The sequence below is a fragment of the Elgaria multicarinata genome, chromosome 1 (assembly GCF_023053635.1).
Source record: "Elgaria multicarinata webbii isolate HBS135686 ecotype San Diego chromosome 1, rElgMul1.1.pri, whole genome shotgun sequence".
In the NCBI taxonomy this organism is placed as follows: Eukaryota; Metazoa; Chordata; class Lepidosauria; order Squamata; family Anguidae; genus Elgaria; species Elgaria multicarinata.
In genome coordinates, this window is record NC_086171.1 from 202,948,374 (window position 1) to 202,972,433 (window position 24,060).

General features: G+C 46.4%; 1 protein-coding gene across 2 annotated transcripts; it reads right to left on the minus strand.

Moving 5' to 3' along the window:
* Positions 1 to 75: 75 nt before the first annotated feature.
* On the minus strand, positions 76 to 18,276 carry LOC134394861 (cathepsin Z-like). 2 transcript variants are annotated; one of them, XM_063120649.1, is made up of 7 exons: positions 17,964 to 18,276; positions 13,019 to 13,205; positions 9,146 to 9,309; positions 7,628 to 7,810; positions 5,541 to 5,691; positions 3,114 to 3,276; positions 76 to 976 (listed from the first exon to the last, which is right to left on the minus strand). In XM_063120649.1, the coding sequence occupies exons 2-7, from the start codon at positions 13,159 to 13,161 to the stop codon at positions 863 to 865; spliced, it is 918 nt and encodes a 305-aa protein (XP_062976719.1). In that variant the 5' UTR covers positions 13,162 to 13,205; positions 17,964 to 18,276; the 3' UTR covers positions 76 to 862. The 2 variants fall into 2 exon arrangements, with proteins under 2 accessions (XP_062976719.1, XP_062976708.1); XM_063120638.1 differs by lacking the exon at positions 17,964 to 18,276 and adding an exon at positions 13,338 to 13,415.
* Between the last annotated feature and the right edge of the window lie 5,784 nt (positions 18,277 to 24,060).

Sequence of the window (24,060 nt, forward strand, 5' to 3'; positions counted from 1 at the left end):
AATAAAAACCTGGATGGAGCAGGATTCATTTAGGATGGGATGGCCTCAGCCTCTCTATTACAGGAGTTCGCACAGTGGACGTACAAATGAGTTTATTGAAAAATTGGCAGTATTTGCCATATTTTGGAATGACATATATCTTGAAAGCATATAAGAAAGGGAGTAATAAGTCTGCAGCTAAGAGAAGTCAACAATAATTATAGGCTCTACCCCTTTTCCACGAAGCACCAACCCTGAGCTCCAAAGTTCTGCCACCAGCTTTTATGCCAGAATAAATTTGTTAATCGTTAAGGTGCCACAGGACTGTTGTTTTTGCTGCAACAGGCTAACACAGCTACCCCTCTGGAAACTGATTTATTCAGGACAGTGGCTGCAAGGGATGCTACACAGATGATAATAGTAATAATTAATAATAATGATTTCATTTCTATACCACTCCATAGCCAAAGCTCTCTGGGTGGTTTACAACAGTTAAGGTGACTGGGTTTTTGTTTGTTTTTAAATATTGTGGATAATGTTTAAATTAGGCCCTACCAATCCTACTGGAATATATGGATCTCAATCCACCTTAACTCTAAAGCCTTAACTACATAATCGATCAAAGTTTCCAATAGAAAAGAAGCAACTCATATACATCCTCTGCCCCCACCCCTGTAATCTATAGCTGCCCCCCATTGGTGATGTGATTTGCAGGTTAGAATTCAAGAAGTTACAGAATGAACAAATTTATCTGTGCTTATGATGCGTCATTTGCATGCGTTTCCATAACGCCACGCTTCCCTTTCTTAAGAAGAAAAACATCTCACTGGAAAATCCCTTTCGTTTCAAAAGCATGTGTGACAAATAACACCCAGTTGCAGACTCAAGGAATTATCGGGTCTCCATAAGTGCACGCCTCTTCCAGACCCAGGTTGTAGCTTTTCCCTTTTCCTCCTTTATACGTGCTCGTCGCAATTCTAAACCAGCCGCGCTCTCCCTGCAAGAGGTTAATTTGCATTGGTATTGGTATATCATAAGAACTCAAGCTGAAGTTACTTTTTCTTATTCTGACACTGCTCTGAAATGCTCATACAACAAGGGCTGATCGTGTGCAAGTTGAAAAAAGAAAAGACCGTTAATCCTGGGTGTGCCTCTGAGCGTGCAGGAGGGTGTTTGGGAGCCTGGGTGCCAGCTATGGAAGGACATACATGCAACTTCTTGTCAGCAACCATGCTTTGCAGGAGACCCACATTGAAAGGGAAAAAGGAGGAGCCAGCCCTACCATTAGGCAGAATGAAGCAATCGCCTCAGCCGCCAGATGCTGGGAGGCGGCAGCAAGGTGTAGGTGGAGAGATGACGTGCCATGCGGTCTGCTCTGTACCTCCTAAGTTAGTCTACCACCTTCAGGAGCAATGGAGGAGGATGGCCCACCATCAGTTCTAAAGACAAGATTCATTGGCCAGTCTTGTTGGCTTTTGTACATGGAATGAGAAGGGGGCATCATCTTGTGCTTCACCTGAGGCAGCAGTAGGTCTTGAGCTGCCCCTGGGGTTGGCATCTCATGATCCACCAACCCTCCCTCAAATGGCTTGCTCGGAAGTTCCATTGCTACAGCACCAACTCTGTGCACATCCTCTTTTGCCTCTCTGTTGGCAGTTTGGGGGCCAGGCCCCACACTTTGAAGGACAGCAATTATCCCAGGGTCAGCGAGTTTCTGATCTCTAATACATGTAGTGCTTCTGCACTGCATAGACACAGACAGCTAAGTTTTTAACAGCTCTGGTGGAACTGAGCCAAAGCACTCCCTCTTTGTATGTGTGCCAGCTATGGACACACCCAGAGATGAACAGTTAGTGTATCAGAGCTGGTGGTGACACTGATGTGTTCAGCAGGTCATGAGCCTCACATGCAGAAGTTGGTGCAGATGTCTGAATAAGTGCCCAGGTTTATATAGTTGCAAAATATGTTGCTCTCCTTTATACACATGGACTTTGTACTACAGTGAGTCATCCAGCTGCTGGGATCTTCCAGAAACCTATTATGTGATTTGGGGAATGCCTTACAACTCTGTAATTCTTGACTCTAGATTTCTATGGATAGAGTTATCAGGGTTATGTTGCCCTGAATCAATAGCTTTTAAGACTTGATATGAAGGATTGTTGATAGCTCATCCCATCCCCGTGATGTGTCTCAACAGGAGCTAAGATAGCTCAAGAAAGCATATGGGATGAACGGAGATCACTCGCCATTATTCCCCTCGCTGGACAGGTAAGCCGGGTCTGAGTAGGGATGTTACAGGAGTCTAAGAGGGGGGTGAAGTCCGGTGGATTCTCCCCACCCCTCTCCTGGCCTCCCATTCACCAAGCTGCCATTTACACATTACAGGCATAAATGGTCCATTCATAGTCCCTTGTGTAGATGGCCTCTTTACGACCACCATTTATGCAATATTACATTTCTGGAAAACCCGAGCTGCCATTTTTACACAAAATGGCGGCTTGCTAAGGGGATGGAGCAGCCACCAGGCGCTCATGGAAGACTCACTGGTCAGTCCTGCAGTTTGCATGGTGAGCAGGGGCAGGTGCCAGCAGCTCAGCTAGCGACCAACAAGAAAGGACAGCATTGAGTCTGTTCATCCCTAGGCCTGGGTAAGAAGAACAAGTCTTCAGGGGTTTTCTGAGTAGAACTGAGAGACGCTGAGAGTTGAATTGCTCTTTATGAGAATTCTATGACACTTGGTGTTTCTGCTAGAAATCTGATGGGAACAGTGGCTGATGGAATGGGTTTCAGCAGGGACCATCCATTTACGCTCAACCTGTATGCATGTATAAATAATCCATAAAGCACAAAAATATCATAAGCCTCCATTGACCTCAGTCCAGGAAACAAAACCCTGGGAAATGCTTGCACCACTGGCGTTCTCATCGCTTGGAGAACTGGGCGCAAGGGAGTGATGGGAGTTGTAGTCAAACACATCTGTGAAGGCCCCAGGTTGGAGAAGGCTGCTCCATATGCTATCTGGGGCAAACAAAATCCACCTTCAAACCCATCAATGGAATCAATCCACCCACCCAGCTAAAATCTTGGGGAAACAATGCACAGTCTCATTTGTCATTCTTTCGCCCCTTGCTTACCCACGGCTCGCCCCAAGAATTCCGGACAATCCAGTATTCAGTTCCATCTTCAACCCCCCAGCCAGCAACGGAGACGATGTGGTTTAAATCTATTTCTTGCTGGTGTTCAGCAAAAAGTCCTCCGGTGTATTCATCCAGCTTTGGGGTAGCCATGATTGCACAGCTGTTTAAAAATTAGAAAAGGGGGAAAAAGAGAGAGAGAAAGAAACACTTTTAGGATGCTACTGAGAACTAGCAGCTGAAAATGTCCACTCTGGATAACATCACACACACACCAACCCACTACAATTTGTTGATATCAGGGCTTTGAGCCCCATCCAGCAATCAGAGAAAATGGACTCTGCAGAGGAGAAGAAAAGGTTAGTTCATCTGTCCTGATGTGCCTGAAAGACCTTCATGCAGAAGTTGGAATAGGCTTGTTCTCTGTTGCTCCTGAGAGCAGAAATAGAACCAAACGCGGGATGGGGTGGGGTGGGGTGGATTTGCAGGGAAGCAGATTTCAGCTAAACATTAAGAGAAACTTCCTAACAGTGAGAGCTGTTTAGCAGTAGGATAGATTGCCTGTGAAGGTTGGTGGGTTCTCCTTTAATGGAGATATTTAAGCAAAGGCTGTACGGCAGCCTTTCTCAACCTGGGGCGCTCCAGATGTGTTGGACTACAACTCCCAGAATGCCCCAGCCAGCTCTGCTGGCTGGGGCATTCTGGGAGATGCAGTCCAACACATCTGGAGTGCCCCAGGTTGAGAACCACTGCTGTACGGTCTTCTGTTAGGGATACAATACTGCACCTTCCAGTGCAAAGCCTCCATTGAGGAGGGGGTTGGACTAGATAATCTCTTAGGTCATTTCCAACTCTGTGATTTTATCATCTTCACAGTGGAGTCTGGTGGCTCCAATGTCAGTGGGGTGGTGAATCCACTCTGGATTTCAGTCAAAACTCTAAAAGAGCTATCCAAGGTGCGAAGATATTCCAACAACTCCCCAAAGCAGATTTTTGGGTGCTGCAAGGGGGAATTGGGAGTAATCACCTTCCTCCACTTCTACCCGCAGGATCATCCCATTTCCTGAGTTCTGTTCTGTGCCATTTTGGATTCAACCCATTAATTTTGTCCCTCAAAACCAAGCAAACTGCACAGCCACTAGGCACATAAAATATTTGGGGCTCGGGCACAAAGGGCACAAATCTGCATAAATTTGAACCACCCAGGGAGCTTCAGCTACTGGGCAGTATAAAGATGCAATAAATAAATAAATAGATAAATAAATGTTCCATATAAGCCATCCAATTGATTTCTCATGCAAATCACCTCAAATAAAATAAATTCTTCAAGCAGTGGAGGCTGGTGGCTCTGATGTAACGGGGCAGTGAATCCGCTTCAGGTTTCAGTAAAAATCCTAACCTGTTCACACCTTGGATAGTTCTGACAGGTTCTGACTGACACCTGGAGTGAATTCACCGCCCCACTGACATTGGAGCCACCAGCCTCCACTGCATCTTCCAAGCCTTTTGTTGAGCTTCCTCTCATACCTCTGCTGGTTTCATAAACAGTCAAGTGATAATCCAGGCTTTCCCTGGTCCCAGCTTCCAATCCCCTACTGTCTCTTGCAGGAGGACATGACTTCTTCAATTATCCCATATCCAACACAAATTGAGGCATATCTATTCCTATTGAATCAATAGAACAGCCCAAACTTCTGTTGGGTAGGGGTCAAAGTTCTCAGCCCTAGTTAAGAACATAAGAAGAGCCACGCTGGATCAGACTGAGGGCCCATCTAGACCAGCACTCTGTTCACACAGTGGCCAATCAGCTGTTGACCAGGGATCAACAAAGCAGGACATGGTGCAACAGCACCCTCCCACCCATGTTCCCCAGCAACCAGTGCACACAGGCTTACTGCATCGGGTACTGGCAGTAGCACATAACTATCAGTTGCCAAATGACAGGACTTTAATCAGTTGTAACGTTCCAGAGTCCAAAACCACATGAGCAGGGCTGCTGGACTTTTCTTTCATTTCTATCAATGTAGTAGGTTATTTGGAATAATTTTCTATTGGGGGGGGCTTCCACAGGTAATGAGCCTCATGTGGCACAGAGCGGTAAAGCAGCAGTTTCAGCAGCCGAAATTCTCCCCACAGCCTGAGTTCGATCCCAGCGGAAGCTGGTTTCAGGCAGCCGGCTCGGGTCGACTCAGCCTTCCATCCTCCCGAGGTCGGTAAAATGAGTACCCAGTTAGCTGGGGGAAAGGTAATAACGGCCAGGGAAGGCAACGGCAAACCACCCCGCTATAAGGCCTGCCAAGAAAACGTCAACGAACGCTGACGTCCCTCCAAGAGTCAGTAATGACTCAGTGCTTGCACGAGAGGTTCCTTTCCTTTCCTTCCACTGGTTATTACCTAGGCGCTTGCTTAAAGATTGTGTTTCTTTACCTGATGGGTCCGTTTGCATAGATTTCTGCCATCATTTTTTCTCGTCCACTGAGGTAGCCATAATCGGCAACTTTCCACACAGTATAGTTCTTTATTGTGTGGCATTTTCCGAAAGTAACACACGTTCCGCATTGGTTAAACTTCTTGCACTCTAGAAAATCAACAGAGAGACCTTGACTGGCACGGAAAGCTACCTGTCATCCAATGGCTAAAAAGAATAAAATCAACTTTTTGCTATACCTTCTTTCTTTTCACCTAGGGATGTCTGAGCAACCTCCCGCTCAAAAGGGAACCAGCCCCGTTGAGCAGCCACCCCGAAACTAAATCACCTCAACTTTTGGCAGTGTTTTCCACCCCAGTTTTGCAACATGACCTCTGAATGTAGGATCCCTCAGTGCTTTGGGGAGGACTCAGATGACAATGAGGTTCAGCCTGCTTTCCCTTGGGAAATTACCTTTTCCTGTGCCCTTCCAGAGGACATGGCCCTACCACTATCGTCAGCCTTAAAGGATGTCCCCAGCACCATCCACATCTCTGCATCCTCTCAAGAGCCAAAAGCCAGGCCTGGAGCAGTTAAGGAATACATCCTAACAGGCCTTGCCTGTCTTGATAAAGCTTTGTCTCTCTGCTGGTCAGCCCCAGAATTACCTGAAGCGACTTTCTCCTCAGGGACATGTAGCTCAAGAGTCTCCAGGCATTCTTCTGATGAAGCTGCGGCCATGACACATGGGGCTCAGCAGGACAAAAGAACATGAGTGCTGCCTCTGCCTAGGAGGCATCTTCGACTGAGAACCAAAATGGCGGCATTGGTTCCCAGTGGATAGCCCTTCCCCCACTTGTCTAGTGGGTTGTTCTCCTAACCTCTTCCTCACATCTGTTGCATTTTTAAAATTATGGTTGTCTGTATACGTGTAACTGCCCCAAATCCCAAGGATAGGACAAGTTAAATACCTATGCATGTGTCAGATGTCCTTCTATGACCTGGACCCCCTGAGTGACTTCTTAAATATCTCTTGCCTCCTTATGAGTCCCACGTTACTTCTTTTTACCTCTACCTGCCCAGTAACGTGGGGTTTAGGCTGTAGACATGGGGTGAGTAGGGTGACCCTATGAAAAGAAGGACAGGACTCCTATATCTTTAACAGTTGCATAGAAAAGGGAATTTCAGCAGGTGTCATTTGTATGCATGCAGCACCTGGTGAAATTCCCTCTTCATCACAGCAGTTAAAGCTGCAGGCGCCTTGCCTAGCATGACCAAATACAAAAAAAGGACAGGCCTCCTGCAGCTTTAACTGTTGTGATGAAGAGGGAATTTCACCAGGTGCTGCATATGTACAAACGACACCTACTAAAATTCCTGTTCTATACAACTGTTAAAGGTATAGGAGCAATGACCTGCTTTTCGTATGGTCACCCTAGGAGTGAGTGATATTCCAGACACTTGTGGCTAAACACAACAGTTTACTAGTGAATTAAAACAATCAAATTACAATAAAAAGTATTTAGTCAATAGAGTTGAGCGATACAAAGGCATTAAAAAGCAAGTTCTTTTACCCTAAGCTGCACCTAGATGGCTTTAAGCTGCATCTTTCTGCTCCTTCCTTATGCCTAGTCTTCCCTGGCTCTGCTCTTCTCTGGCTGGCTCTCTCCTTTTATCCCCTCTTTCCCCAAAACAGGAAGTACTGTTCCCACTTTGAAGAAATGAAACTTAACTGGAGAAATGTCACCCCTTCTCCCAGGGATATCCCCTCCCAACAGAAAAACCCCAGGCGTCAAATCTTCACAGCCGATCCTAATCCTTCATGGAAGATAAAATAACTGTTTTACCTAGAACAGCCTGCCCCCATGTCTATCTATAGGCTCTTCTGCCCACCTTCTGGAGAGAAGAATCTGGAAACTGGACTGTGTTTGCCAAGGGGCTCTTCCCCCCGTCCCTGCCTCCCAAATACCAAATCATCCCTAGTTATTTTGTATCTTTCTGTGGATGTGATTTAAACTGTAAGCTTCTTATGGTTGATTTGCTTTAGCTGTAAACCTGGCTAATGAGCAGGGCATATATGTTAGGCAGACAGACAGGCAGGCCTCACTTTGATCTTCAGCTAGGTAATTGTTGCAGGTCTCGTCCGGGATGCCGTGCTTGTGAGCATATTTCCAGACGCCTATATCATGTCCACCGGAAGCACATGTCCCAGACCTAGCACAGTCAACCACATGTTGAACTGAGAGGAAAGCAGAGGGCCAAGCACCTTTCCTCTTGATGTTGATGCGATCTGAGAAATGAAGACAACCAGCAGTTGATGTAAGAGGCAGCACAGATAACATTTCACAGGTCTAGCATTCCTGTTCAGGGTCCCAGCCAACCATGCTGTCTTCCAAGACACTCCGTAGCATCCTCTCTGCATCAGAGTTACATCCCCCAAAACTGTTAGTCATCATTCAGTCTCTCTTTTCATTGGACTTTTTTTTATAGTCCACCCCTCCATTTAAGGTTTTTCTTCTAAAGTTTTCTTTGCATGCTTCCATCTCGTACATGAATTTGTGCCATCTCCACACGTGGAGAACTGAGTTTGCGATTTTATGGAATCTCTGCTAACAGTAGCTGGGTTCACACAACACACTTAGCATGGCTTGTTGTTGTAACATGGGTAATCTTATTGTCTGAACACAGCATGTTTTCTGCAGGATGGCTAATTTTTTTTTGAAAGAGCCACCTTGGGAACCCATGGTTTCTTGTTGTTTGTTCAGGGTAGTTAACAAGTCACACTGCGTGCTTAACAAGCCACCTGTGGAAAACGTGCTGCGTTCAGACAACACGATAACCCACAGTTCAACAACAAACCATGGTTCAACAACAAACCACACTCAACCACTGAGTGTGGGTTAGCATGTTGTGTGAACCAGTCAATGCCTCCTCCTACATGAATGTCCCCAATCTAGCTATACTAGAGTGACCAGATACAAAAGCAGACTTTAACAGTTGTGATGAAGAGAGAATTTCACCAGGTTTTGCATGTATACAAATGACACGTATTGAAATTCCCTTTTCAATACAGCTGTTAAAGATACAGGAGCCCTGTCCTCCTTTCCATGTGTCGCCCTACACGACATGTAAATTAAAAACTGCACTATACCAGGAGAGGCTGGTGGCTGGAATGTCAGTGGGGCAATGAAATGGTTTCATTCAGAACCATTTAGCTCCACACCTGTGATAGGTCCTTCAGATTAACGACTAGTTCTTCCTGAATCCCGGAGAGGATTCATTGACCCACTGACATCTGAACCACCAGCCTCCACTGATCCTTCCAGGTATGTTTAGAGAGCAATGAGTTTCCTCCCCCCATTTCCTCTGCAGCCCTCTGTGGCTCCTGAAAATCTATTCCTGGTGGCTGGGGGAGGGCATAGGTTATGAGAGGTGATTGGGCTGCTGATGAAAGGGGAGCTGTTGGAAATTCCTGTTCCCTACCTAAGGAGCAACTTTGGATTTGGGTCACTGAGAATAAACCTCTTGATGACTGGTGGCTGCAAGGAAAGGAACCTCCATCTTCAGAGACCGTCTGCCTCTACTGGAGTTAAGGACAAGCACCTGTCTAACCACTGCCACATACCTGCTAGGGCGCTGGTGCTACCATGAGCCCAACATGATCCACAATACTGTGGGACGCCCTGATGGCGGGTAGTACTTGCATAATTGACTCCACTGACATTTCGCCAGTCCCAGTTCTTGGGCAGTGCAGAGATGTCCAGATATTCATGAGGGCGAGGGTAGGTTCTGTTTGGGAGAAAAAAGACAAGCAGGTTGTAGGACATTGGGACAGAAGGACCTCACTGAGTCAGTGTGGTGTAAAGTCCTCCTCCGGGTGCCTATTCCGAGGGAAGCTCAGAAGGCCGCAACAAGGGAGAGGGCCTTTTCTGTGGTGGCCCCCAATTATGGAACCATCTCCCTGATGAGGCTCGCCTGGCACCAACATTGTTATCTTTTCGGTGCCAAGTCAAGAGTTTTCTTTCCTCTCAGGCATTTAATGGGTTTTTTCTCCAAGCCTAATCTACCTACCTCACATGGTTGTTGTGAGAACTAGTGGAGGCTGGTGCCTCCGATGTCAGTGGGGCGATGAATCCATTCTGGGTTTCAGTCAGAACCCCAGACTGGTTGTCAGCTTGGATAGCTCCTTTAGAGTTCTGTCTGACTGAAACCCAGAGTGGATTCACTGCCACACTGACATTGGAGCCACAAAAGGGGAGGGTATTGAACCATATACACTCTTCCGAGCTCCTTAGAGGAAAGGCGACATGTAAATGAAATCAGTGGTGTAGAACCAGGGCTCACAGGAATGCCGTCCCAGCAGTCCAAACGCTTCTTTATTAGCAGGGACACCGCCAACATCTGCAGCTCCCCTGCCCCCCAGACTTAACTGTTTTCACTGAGTTTAGCTGCAAGCTCTGTGTGATTGTGTGTGTGTGTGTGTGTGTGTGTGTGTGTATGTAATAGAACCGGGGCGGGGGGGAGGTAATTTTCTTGGTGATACTATATAGCTGTGAGCTATGTCTGTTGTAGTGCAAAGTATTTTGTGTGGCTCTGGTCTTTGCCAGCCAGTACGCTAAAGGCAGCTAGCTGGAGTTCACCCAGGGTTGCTACTGGCCTGATATCCTAGTTTACAAAGGATGGTCCTTTATATGAAAAGCTGTAAAAAGACAGTCCTTTATTTGAAGGTGTCCTCTCTTTGAAGAGTGGCCCAGTTCAAGTCCAGTTTAAAGATAAAGAAGGGAGATCGGGGCCTTGATGATCCACAGTTAGCGGCTGGACAGCAGACTGAGCAGGTGCACAGGTGACCTGGTATTTATTTTGGCCATTCATTTTGAGGGTTTCTCCATTAAAGTCTTAACTAACCCGAGGTTGGTGGATACAGAGGGAATCTACACAGCGTACTGAAGGCGCACGCAAGCGCCTTCATTGCGCCCCCAAAACGATTGTGTAGAACCTGCCTGAAGAGACGCAGGAAGAGGCAGAGGAAGAGGAGGCTGGGGAATCCGGCTGCGTCCTTGCCGCCGCCGCCGCCCACCTCCCCGCCGGCCTTCTGCTGGTAAGTAAGGTAAGCAGAGCTGCGGCGGCGGCGGAGAAGGGGCTGCTTGGTGTGGACCGGACCAGCAGAGCTGCTGCCGCTGCTGCTAGGTGGAGGGAGGGAGGGAGGCGGCCCGGCCCGGGTCTCCTTGCTGTGCTTCAGGGGGCTTTGGCTGGGGGCAGCAGGAGGCTGGCGGGGAGGTGGGCGGCGGCAAGGACGTGGCCGGATTCCCCAGCCTCCTCCTCCTCCGCCTCTTCCTGCGTCTCTTCAGGCAGGTTCTACACAATCGTTTTGGGGGCGCACTGAAGGCGCTTGCGTGCACCTTCAGTACGCTGTGTAGATTCCCTCCTGGTCACTCTAGCTATACTCCTGAAGCTTTAACTGTTGTGATGAAGAGGGAATTTCACCAAGTGCTGCATGCATACGAACGACACCGGCTGAAATTCCCTTTTCAATACAACTGTTAAAGACACAGGAGCCATATGGTCACCCTAATGGAGACCCATTTGCTTTACCAAAAGGACTGCTCCTATTGGGGATGAAAACTGCTAGAACTGGTTTGTTGATCTGGATCAACACCAATACGTGAATTTTCAGACTCTCCTTGGAGACTTGCCTATGGGGACCGTCAGGATGAGTGCCTGAATTCCAACATTTATCAAGACATCGGTGCATGAAATAAACAAACAGGCCAACAGCGAATGGGGGTGGAAGGGAGAGTTAAGAACATAAGAACATAATGCCCTGCTGGATCAGACCAAGGGTCCATCTAGTCCAGCACTCTGGTCACACAGTGGCCAACCAAATGTCGACCAGGGACCCACAAGCAGGACACAGGTGCAACAGCACCCTCCCACCCATGTTCCCCAGCAAGTAGTGTATACAGGGTTACTGCCTCAAATACTGGAGATAGCACACAATCATCAGGGCTAGTAGCCATTGATAGCCTTTGCCTCCAGGAATTTATCCAACCCCCTTTTAAAGCCATCCAAATTCTCCTTTTCTAGGGTGGCTCCATTCATTCATGGCAGGTGTGTGTGTGTGAGGATTAAGCACTATACACGGGGACACTATTTTGTTGGCTCCCTTGCACATTGAGAAAGAGTGGAAAATGTACGTCCCCCCAGATGTTGAAGAAGTGCAACTCCCATCAGTCCTGGCCACTGCAACATCTGTATTGTCCACACGTTCCCCCATCCCTGATATGGAGTTATATTGCATGCATTGGGGTGGGGGGCACACAAACACACACATGTGTGCAACCTTTTGCCTCTCAGAATAGTAATTTCACTTCTTTTGAAGCGAGGGGCAGCTGATTAACTTGCTCCTGTCAAATCTGCAACTTTTCATTTTGTCACCTTGATGTGCTTTAAAATAAAAATCCAAGGCTCTACCAAGGCAGGAGTTTCCCACATATTTGGGTATTGTCCTGAGTAAGGTGGTCTGATGCTGAAAGAGGCCTTTGCTCCCCACAGCTTTAACAGCTGTGAAGAAGCGGGACTTTCAGTAGATAAAGGTTGCAGGACAAGAGGGGGCAGGCTGATGTCCTACTTTGAAGAGGAGGGTCCTCTATTTCTAAGGTGGCCAAAGGACAGGCCTCTATTTGAAGGTCTGACTGGTTCAAGTCCAGTTTAAAGATAGAGAACGGAATCCTTGACACTGCTCATTGACAGGTTGGACTTGGACAGCAGACTGAGCAGCAGGCCCATATGTATTGTGGTGAGATGTATTTCTATTTAAATTATAGACTGTGGACTGGCCTGCTGGGAGAGATTCGTCAACTTAACATTCTTCTGGAATTTAAGAAAGCCATAAAGACTGATCTCTTCCGGCAGGCCTACCCAGCTGAATTTAAGATGCCTTTTAATAATGCATTAGTTTTATATGTTTATTTATTTATTTATTTATTTATTTAATTACATTTATATACCGCCCCACAGCTGAAGCTCTCTGGGCGGTTTACAACAATGTTGTAAATCAGTTATATGTATTTGTGTTTGTGTGAATCTCTCCTTTTTCAGCTATGCGTAACTGGCTAGCCTGAACCCAGAACCCTAAAAGTTGTGTAAAGCAGGGGATTTCAGCTGGTGTCATCTACCTGAACAAGACTACACCTTTAATAGTTGTGTGCCCGCTGGTTTTAATGGTTTAAAAAATAAATAGTAATAAATGGCTACTTGCATGACCAGAGAGTACAGGGCTTCGGTATCCTTACTTATGGCATAGAAGAGGGAATTTCAGCAGATATGGCTTGCAAGGTAAGTGACACCTGCTGAAATTCCCTGTTCTGCACAACTCCTAATAGGGCAGGAGCCCTGTCCTCTTTTGTCTCTGGTCACCCTACCTGGCATCCTGAACCTTGGGCGGCCCCACTCCAATCCACCAGGCTGTGGGGACGGGGTGGAGGGATCGCTGCCTTACCTGACCTCAGCAAGCTTGCGCAACGGCGGCTTGTAGCAGCTGCCCCTGAAGTGGAGGCCGGCAGTGAAGACATTAGTGATGGAGACACAAGCCCAGAGCAACGGCACCAGGATGAGGGCTGGCCGGCGGCAACGCAGGGGCATGATGTTATGGCAGATGCTGGGTTACTCCCTCTTGTGACAGTTGCCTGGCAAAAGTCAAGAAAAATATTTCGTGAATTTCAAGGTTCTTTTAAGGACAAATGTATCAAGATAACAATCCAATGAAACAGAAAAGTGCACCTACTTTCTTGCCTTCAGCAATCCGTCCATATACTTACTTTGCATTCACGATTGTTCAACGCAACAGGTTAGATTTCACCTTCTTCTGCCTGCTCCTCAGCTCACTCACTGAAGCCCTCTATCTAATAAGACTGGTTGCTGGATTATTTCAGTGGCCTTTTTATATGCTTCCCGCCCTGCGTGCATGTGCTTCCTTTGCTGGCACATGCTTTCCTATCTCGGCTTTACCATCTAAACTGCCATCTGAACTGATTAGATGCATGCTTTGCAACTGGCAACATTGGTCTCATTCATACTTGTAAATAACCACCCATGACAGTGAAGACTCTTGAGGTACCTTAAGGACTAACAAATTGATTCTGAAATTGTTCTGTATGATGGGGATAGGCTGTGTGTGGTACAATCCAGGATGCTAGGCTAGAAGGTGTGCTTATAACCACAGCTGGAAACTGCCTCATATAGAGGCTTCACTTGCTGTTCCCTGTGCTGAATGTATCCCCTTGTGGGGTCCTACATGGTCCCTAGGTTGGCTGATTCTCAACTTGGACACTGCAATTTTGCTTTTAATTTTGGCTTCATCTGTAGCACTTAGCAAGTGATAAAGTTTCTTTCCGTTTCATAAAAAGCTTCACTGGATAATTACCTGCATTTAGAATCATAGAATTATAGAATAGTAGAGTTGGAAGAGGCCTATAAGGCCATCAAGTCCAACCCCCCCTCAATGCAGGAATCCACCTTAAAGCATCCCTGACAGATGGTTGTCTAGCTGCCTCTTGAATGCCTGTAGGGTGGGAGTGTTGGATCCTGGAATGGATCCTGGTTATGTTTCCAGGGATTTACTAATTGCTGAGGAGCTGGAGGAATCAGAAGACTCAGCAGAAAACTTAAAGGTCAACGTTGCACCTGGACATTGATGTCATGATTGAATAATTGGTGACTTGATTGTTTCAATTAAGGGATTGCAAGCAGTTGCATCACTGTACAGTTAGCCTATAAAAAGGATTGTATTCCCATGTACATGTAACTCACTCACTCCATCTATGTATCAGGGCTGTATTGACTGACCGTATGTAAGTATTTGTATTTGTGATTGCCATAACTAAATTATATTTTTATATGCCAGTAAAGGTTTGTTTAAACCTACTGAAAGTCTCAGTCTTAATCTGTGTCTGTGCTGACTTTGCTGGAAACTGCTGCAAAACTCTGTTATAAGGTTATTGGCCAGAAGCCCAGTCTGGCAATAACTAAAATAAGGTTGTAAATATTAGACCATCATATCCCAACAGGGAGAACCCATGACCTACCTAGGTCATGGGTTCCATTGTTGTACAGCGCTAACAGTCAGGAAGTTTTTCCTGATGTCCTGACGGAATCTGGCTTCCTGTAACTTGAACCCATTATTCTGTGTCCTACACTCTTGGATGATCGAGAAGAGATCCTGGCCCTCCTCTGTGTGACAACCTTTCAAGTATTTGAAGAGTGCTGTCATGTCTCCCCTCAGTCTTCTCTTCTTCAGGCTTAACATGCCCAGTTCTTTCAGACTCTCTTCATAGGGCTTTGTTGCCAGACCCCTGCCTGCCTCTGAACACACTGCAGCTTGTCTGCATCCTTCTTGAATTGTGGAGCCCAGAACTGGACGCAATACTCTAGATGAGGCCTAACCAGGGCTGAATAGAGAGGAACCAGTACCTCACGTGATTTCGAAGCTATACTTCTATTAACACAGCCCAGAATAGCATTTGCCTTTCTTGCAGCCATATCGCACTGTTGGCTCATATTCAGCTTGTGATCTACAACAATTCCAAGATCCTTCTCGTTTGTAGTATTGCTGAGCCAAGTGTCCCCCATCATTTGGTTTCTTTTTCCTAGATGTAGAACTTGGCATTTATCCCTATTAAATTTCATTCTGTTGTTTTCAGCCCAGTACTCCAGCCTATCAAGATCACTTTGAAGTTTGTTTCAAGTCCTTGGAGCAGGGGCGGGCAATTTCCTGCCCCTCCAGATGTTTGGGGCCTATGATTCCCATCAGCTTGAACCAGGATCATGGGAGTTGTAGCCCAAAAGATCAGGAGGACGACAAGTTGCCCACTCCTGCTTTAGATCCAACTCATTCAAGCCAGCTACCTCTTTAAATATTAGACTATTCATTAATTATGGTAACAACAGACTTCTTTGTTTGAATTATGTAAATATTTGATAATTTCTGCTCTTATTGTTAAAAAGAATGATATTTTGTAATTTTGTAATACTATGATTTTTTCTTAGAAGATATAACTTTTGCTTCCATTAAAGTAGTTGGGTAAAGTAGATAAGGGCGCAATCCGATGGACGTTTAGAAAGAAAGAAGTCCTACAGCTCCCAGTATTCTGCACTATGATTGGCTGGGGAATGCTGGGAGTTGTAGGACTCCCCCCCTTCTAAACATGCATAGGATTGCGCCCTTAATTTATAACCATGAAAACCAATCTACTAGATAGGCAAATGGGTTGCCTTTCTAGGGAATTGGCATTCATAGCATGGTCTAGCCAGTGTGGTGTAACAGTTAGAGTGTCAGACTGGATTCTAGTCCCCACACAGCCACGGTTATTAATAAATTTATCACAATTAAATGTGGCATGCTTAGGATGACCATATGAAAAGGAGGTCAGGCGTCCTCTATCTTTAACAGTTGTATTGAAAGGGGGGAATTTCAGCAGGTGTCATTGTATGCATGCAGCACCTGGTGAAATACAGGGGCCCTGTCCTCTTTTATATCTGGTCACTCTAGCTATACTTTAGAAGCTTTAACTGTTGTGATAAAGTCACCCTATTAAGTTATATAGCACATTTATTATCTTGGTATTTGATGCACTTGAATACATGATGTTATGAGCTGACAGCATGGGAGGTGAGTGGGGAGTGCAAATACTATGTTTTGTTCTGGTTCTGGGTAGTCAGTATGTTAAATGCAGCTAGCTTGAGTTTACCCAGGGTGGTTACTGGCCAAACATAGTTAACAGAGGATAGTCCTTTATTTGAAGAGCAGTGAAAGGACATTCCTCTATTTGAAGGTGTCCTCCTTTTGAAGAGTGGCCCAGTCCAAGTCCAGTTTAAAGATAAAGAAGGGAGAATGGGGCTTTGATGATGCCCATCCACAATTAGCAGTCTGAGCAGGAGATTTCTATTAAAGTCTTATCTAACCCGAGATTGGTGGCTTGATCTTCTGAACAATATTGCATGTGCCTTTTAATCTCAACTTTTCAATCTGAACTGATTTGCTATCTCAACTGACAGTCACATCCTTTGCAATGGGCAAAATCCCCCTCCCCCTGCTTATTTTTAAACAAACACCCATGAAATGGGCTGTTCTTTCCCCCACTTCTCACTATATTTCTGTATAGGGTTGGCTTTTCATTTATGTTTTCCTGGTTTCTCTTTTGCTTTCCTTGGAAGGGTGGTGGTCTCACCACTTTCCTTCTCACTTTCCATCACAAAGATGGACACACATGGGATGCACACAAAGGTAACGAGAGAGGCAGAAGTAGGTCCAGCCCAAGGCATTTTGCTGCCTGAGGCACTGGGCAAGATGGTACCCAGTTCCAGCTTTCATGTACAGCTGGACTGGCAGTTGACGCTCATTTCAACACTAGGGAGGGTGCATCCTCCTCCTGATGACAGCAAGCTGGCTTAGGGGGCACAGACAGGCTGCATGGTACCCACAGCTCTGTCTTCCAATACCTCACCTCTCTCACTGTATTTAACAGTAAGGCTCGCCCTAGGCAGCGTTGATCAATGTCAGTGGTCCAGGCAGCAACTGTGGCTGATGCAGTGCCCAGTGCTCACTCTGTGCCTACAGTTTCTAAAGGAATCGTACGAGGAATGGGTGAAGCAGAGAAGCAGGCAGCCCTGGACGAGTCTTCTTTGACTATTTTCTCTTGGAAAGGCAGCCAGAGGACTCCTTTATTTTGAAGGCACCCTCTATTTCAAGGGCTGCCCTATATAAAGATAAAGCACCATCAGAATGGACCTGTGAGCACATTTGGGAGTTTGAGAAATTGCTGTGGCCACCACTGCAAAATGGCTCCCATGGAGGATGTGGCTAGTCACCTAATGGCTGCTGTGAGGGCCTGGCTTGTCAAGAGGAGAGGGCGGGAGGAGAAATAGCAAAGCTAGGGGATGGGAGGAAGCATTGCTTCCTGGCCCGCCCAATATTCTCCCATTCACACAGACCTTTCCCCCTTGCGTTCTCTCTCTCTCTCTTTCTCTCTCTCCTCCCAGCCTTGCGATCTCTCTCATTCTGGCCTAGACAAAAGTGGGGGTGGCTGAGAAGGAGGAGCAGAGGCTGCCATTGCCTTTGTGCTCCCTGACAAGCAAGCAAGTGGCAGCAATGATGAGAAAGAGGAGGAGGAGGAGGAGGAGGAGGAGGAGGAGGAGGAGGTGACAACAGTAGAGGGAAGGCAGACTCACTGAGGGAAGGAGCCCATTGAGCGTGTCCTGCCCAAGGGCCCTCGAAAACCTGGAGCTGCAGCACCAGCTCTCTTGCCTCCTGAAGGGGGGAAGAACACGTGCCGCCTCATCATGTACCACTGCATCACGCCTTTCCCACCCCCTGCTGCCACCCCCTTGCACCCTACCCGCCTTCCCTTCTTACCACAGCTGTGTTGCACCCCCTTTCCCTGTCTTACCTTTATAGCCACGTGGCTGAAAGAAGCTGCCTCTCGGGTCTCCATGAGCCCGGCTGCATCCACTTCTTCCAGGTACGTGGCTCTTGACAAGGGAAGCAGAAGGGGATGGGGACTGCTCCAGAAAGCCCCACTGTCTCACTGCAGCAAATGCCCATGGCAGAAGAGCAGCTGATGGGGCAATCTAGAGTATGTGGGGCAGTGGCAACAGAGGCTGAGGAGCATTGCAATTTGCAGCTCCTCCCGCTCCACTGCCTGATGTGGACACGTCACCCTGCTTCATGAGAGGGCCGGCCCCATGGAGTTGGCACTGCTAGTGGCCTTCACCGCATTTTGCAGTAGACTTCCACAAGTGAATTATGCGTGCTGTTTTTGTCTGTACAGAATCTGTCACCAGTGGCTCTGATAAGCTTTCTCTTATCTACTCTCTGCACTGCTCAGAATTTTGCAAACTTCTACCAGATCCCTCCCTAGCTGTCTTTCTTTCTCCCTCTCTCTCTTTGGAAGTCACTGCCCAGATGACATAGTCATTTTTAAAGGAAATATAATTATAGCAAAACTACTTCTTCAACCATATCCTTAAGCAAACTGGTAAAAAGTATGAAGTCCCTTGTTTCTTATCAACTGGCAACACATGGAAGTCTGTGGATGGAAAATTAAGTTAGCGTTATTCAAAGGCCATTATGGCTTGGAAATGATAGGGATTTTTTTTTTAAAGAATGGGTTTTGTGTATAAATATTAAACAGAGACTGAAAATGTATTTGTGTTGCCTTCAAGAAAATAGTTGCCCCAAGCAACATCTCATTTACATGGACTTCTACTGAAGCAGCCTTGCCCAACCTGGTGCCCTCCAGATGTGTTGGACGACAACTCCCAGCATTCCCCAGCCAGTCATGCTGGCTGGGGATGCTGGGAGTTGTCATCGAGCACATCTGGAGGGCACCAGGTTGGGGAAGACTGTGGTAGAAACAAGCCTCTGTGTATCAGCTGAACTTCCATATAGCACTCACAAACACAAACATTGATACTAAATAATACAGAGGGGGAAACTTCCCAAAGTTGAGGGAAGGACTGCACACAATTCCTTCCATGTCCCAGATCAGGAGGACAGAACCTCTTTCAGCCCAAGGGCCAAATTCTATTTCAGAGACACTCCTAGAGTTTGCTTACCCAGAATGGATTCCCAGCCCCAGCGAAATCGGAGTCACCAGCCCCCACTACATTCCAGTGGTGGTCTGGGGAAGTGGGTGGGGCCAGGAGAAGTGGGGGCAGATTTGGCATCCCTGCCCTAGATCATCTTTTGAAGCCCTTCTCCATATGTCCCTTCAGTAAGACATTTGGAGGGTTGATATGATTGAGAGGGGGTTTTCTCGGTGGTGGCCCCTAGCTTTAGAACATTCTTCGTAGGGAAGATAACATGGTGCCTGTATTTTCTGTACCAGGCCAAGATCTTTCTGTTCACCCAGTTTTATGAGAACTGCATTTTTAGTCATTATGGTTTGGTTTAGACTGCTGTTGCTGTTGTCTGTTTCAGCTTTTGTAAACTTCCTGACTGTTAGAGCAGTACGACAATGGAACCAGTGACCTAGGGAGGTCGTGGGCTCTCCCACACTAGAGGCATTCAGGAGGCAGCTGGACAACCATCTATTGGGGATGCTTTATGGTGGATTCCTGCATTGAGCAGGGGGTTGGACTCAATGGCCTTTTAGGCCCCTTCCAACTCTACTGTTCTACAATTCTGTGATTCTATGATCTGTGGTGTATTTTATGATGTTATGCTGGGAGAGTGGGCATCCAAATAGCAGATGCAGTTCAATGTAAGCAAGTGTAAAGTGATAAACATTGGGGCAAAAAAATCCACCCAACTTCAAGTATAACCTGATGGGATCTGAGCTGGCAGTGACTGAACAAGAAACAGATCTTGGGGTTGTGGTGGACAGCTCGATGAAAATGTCCACCCAGTGTGCGGCCGCTGTAAAGAAGGCAAACTCCATGTTAGGCATTATAAGAAAAGGAATTGAGAAGAAAACGGCTAGTATCATACTGCCTTTTTACAAATCTATGGTGCAACCACATTTAGAATACTGTGTACAGTTCTGGTTAACACACCTAAAAAAAAAGATATTATAGAGCTGGAAAAAGTGCAGAAAAGGGCAACTAAAATGATTCAGGGGCTGGAGCATCTCCCCTATGAGGGAAGGTTACATCAGTTGGGATTGTTTAGCTTGGAGAAGAGGAGGCCGAGGAGAGACATGATAGAGGTGTACAAAATTATGCATGGTATGGAGAATGTGGACAGGGAGGCATTTTTCTCCCTCTCTCAAAATACTAGAACCTGGGGTCATCCCATGAAGCTGATTGGTGGGAGATCCAGGACAAATAAAAGGAAGGACTTCTTCACACAGGGCATGGTTAAATTATGGAATTCGCTACCACAAGATGTGGTGATGGCCACCAATTTCGAGGGCTTTAAAAGGGTGTGTGTGGATAAATTCCTGGAGGCAGAGGCAATCAATGGCTACTACTAGCCCTGATGGCTATATGCTACCTCCAGTATCTGAGGCAGTAAGCCTATGTGCACCAGTTGCTGGGGAACATGGGTGGGAGGGTGCTGTTGCACCATGCCCTGCTTTGTTGGTCCTTGGTTGGGGCCTTTGTGAACAGAGTGCTGGACTAGATGGACCCTCAGTCTGATCCAGCAGGGCACTTCTTAGGTTCTTACATAATTGTAGGATTTTTTAAAAAAATCTGTTGTTTTTTTAAGTTTGTGGATTTTATTGTATTTCATTGCATTTTAATCTATACAACATCTAGAGAGTCATTGACCCTGTTCGGATGACATGCTAAGCCATGATGGTTAAGCATTTTGAGTTGTAGCTAAGTGTGTCATGTGAACCATTCCTAACCATGGTGGCTACATAACCACAGTTTAAACATGCCCACTAACCATTTACTGCAAAAAGATTAGCAACCTAACCATGGTTTAGTGTGATGTCTCAACCGGCCTATTTTGTATGAGACATTAAAGAAAGTTAATAAATAAATAAGAAATCACCAATGGAGTCTTGGACCAAAAAAATGCAGATGGCTGGTTCACTGGGAGGCTATTTTGAGTAGATATTGAAACAGGAAGGTGCCAATATTGCACCTTGGATTGCTGCTTTAGGGTTCTGACTGAAACCTGGTGTGGATATTGGAGCCACTTGCTTTCACTGCTGAACTTGTCCCCAGGGTTCTCTGAGGAAAGGGAATGGCTGTGAAATCAGCTTAAGTCCGGAGTACGGTGTAGATGTGCCCTAGGGAGGCTCACAAAGAACAAGCATTGCGTGATTTGACCCACAGTTGAATTTACTCCAGGCAGGATGGCAGGGGGATGCCGCAAAAGGCCATCTGCTGGAGGACAAACAAATTATGGTGGATTACTGCCTTCATGCCCTGCTTTGGGGCTTCCAAGAGGCATGTGGGTGGCCACTGTAGAAGTTAAGGGAGTTGAGTTCAGCTAAATCTGGATCCCAACAAAGAAAGAAGCAAAGGTATTGTGGGGAAGGACTCCTTCAAACACAAATACCATTTCAGATGGTGATAGTAGTGGTGGTGGTGAGAAATACCTGATTATGATTATGATTATATGCCCCGTTTACAACTAAAACCATACAATCCCGTTTAAAACTTTAAAATCACCCCAAAAAATCACATGTTGGTCCCATCAATGTTGGGGGAAAGTTTCTTAACCAGGTTTGAAGGCACACACCTCGATATACTCAACATTGAATTGCACGAAAGCCATGCATTTTAAGAGCAGATCATCAATCAGTCATAGCCTTCCCATTATAACGAGAAAGTAATTATTTTGGTGTTTGTATCTGGACATATAAATTAGCACATGCAAATTTTATGCAGATCAGTGGTTTGTTTTGTCCTCTTTTTTGGATGACACATTTTCTCTTTGGGAGGCGATGCACAAGCGGCCACCCTACCTCCAGCCATGGCCTGATCCATTGTGACGGTGCCTCCAATACTCTTCGTATCAGAATATGTTTGGCCACAATTCCAATATCAAGTAAGTGCTTAACTTCTCTGTCTTAGTTCTCCTTCATATTACTGAGCTGGGGGGGGCGGGGGGGGGGCGGCGGCAGCATGCACAAATGTCGCATCACTATGCTAGGGTGACCAACTGTCAGGATTTCCCCGGATTTGTCCTGGTTTTTGTTCTTTCCATGGTGTCAGGGGGGATTTTCTATAATTTTCAATAATGTCCTGGAATGACATACCTTCCCCTTTAAGGCTGCCATTAGCGTGGCAGGAGGGAGTGACATGCTTTCTTGAGGCACATCATTCCCCCACCCCGAGCTCCAATTGAGGTCTTAAAGGGGAAAGTGGGTCATTCATGGACATTATAGAAAAGGCCCCCATTGGAGTGGATGGTGGTGATGCAGAATGAAATCCTTTCCCCTCCTCCACTCCAATCGGGTTTTTTAAGGTGGCGGGGGAATAACGTACTTTCTGCAGGACTCAGAAAGCTGCTTCCCCACACACACACACTAGGAGTCCTCTTTTTTGGTTTCCCAAATATGGTCACCCTACACTATGCAGTCAAATGGGGCTATTGTGCAGAGGCGTCATCTGCGCATCCTCCAGGCAAAGGCTGCCGGGGAGATAGCGAAACCTCCCTCGTATCAGAATGAGACATATTTTGCTGTGGCTTCCACAGGGGTTGGGATGCAGTGTCCAGGGGCCATGAGGCTTTGCTTTCAGAAGTGCATTCAGGGGAGCAAAGCCAGGGGCAGGCTAGGGGCCCCCTGCCCCCTAAATTTTCTCTGCCCCCCCTTTTTTTTTACAAACAATTGATGAAAAAACAGTTTACAAGTTTGTCTTTCAAAGACCTGCAAACCAGATGAACTGCCACCCCCCTACTTTTTGGGTGCCGCCCCTGAGCACTTTTAGGCTGGCTTCGGGCCTGGTCAGCTGTCTAGGTGGTGCTGGTGATGGGAAATTTCAAGGCCTCTGCTTTCCATGGTGATGGTTCTTTATCCTTAAACTGGACAGGACTTTAAATAGAGGACAAATACAGGACTGTCCTGGCCTTCCTATTTTTGAGCCCTGAGTAAAGTCTCCCCCCATGGAGTGTTTTTAACCTGCTATTTTAACTCGATAAGGAATTATATGAAGACAGCATCAGAGTTTCAATCCCAGGAACTGACCTTCCTATATATTGCACCATTGTATATGATGATATTCCTCTCAAATGTGACCCTAACCAGGGTCTACACTACTGCTTATAACGGTTTATAATGGTTATGACAACTGTTCAGGCCTATGACACATTACATATACCATTTTCCTAATGTTTTTAAAGTGTTATATCCTGCTTGGTGTAGATTGGGCCCAGAACTATATGTGGAACAGGATCTGCTAGGGAATAGCAGAGCTGCTGCATAAACCTCTGTTGATAAAAGATGCTCTTTCCCAGGGTCAGCCGAGAAGAGATGGGTACTCTGGCAGTACCATGCTAGCTACATGGACTCTACATGTTCAGAGACTGTATACCAAAAGCAGGGGGAACTTATTCTCTTCATGCCTTGCTTGTAAGATCCCAAAGTCATCTGGATGACCGCCATTGGGCACAGAGAGTGCTGGACTAGATGGACCTTTGGTCTTATCCAGCAGGGCTCCTTGTATGTTATCAACAAGTGCTGGTGGTTGGGAGCCACATGGTCCATTCAGGAGTGAACAGACCTCATTGGACGAAAACCCATTCATGTCAATGTCGTCCTGTTACTTGAGCTCATTGGAGTAGAATGAAATATAACTGCTTAGTCTTCTTGTTGCACCCCAAACATTGCAGAAAGAACAGAAATGTGATTGGCCATTGCAGTTCAGAACAGATAACAATGGAGTAGTTTCTATGCTATTCCATTGTCTTCTGTCTCTTTATTGGGTGTTCAGGATACTTAAGATGGGCATGGGATCCCATCTGTCTAGATTAACAGGGGTGTGACTCTTTAAAAGGCAACTTTAAAGTCTTGGAACAGTTTTCCCATTTGACGTTCTTTGTAAATGCCATATCAGAGCTCAGATATGGGCTCAGAGCTCAGTCAG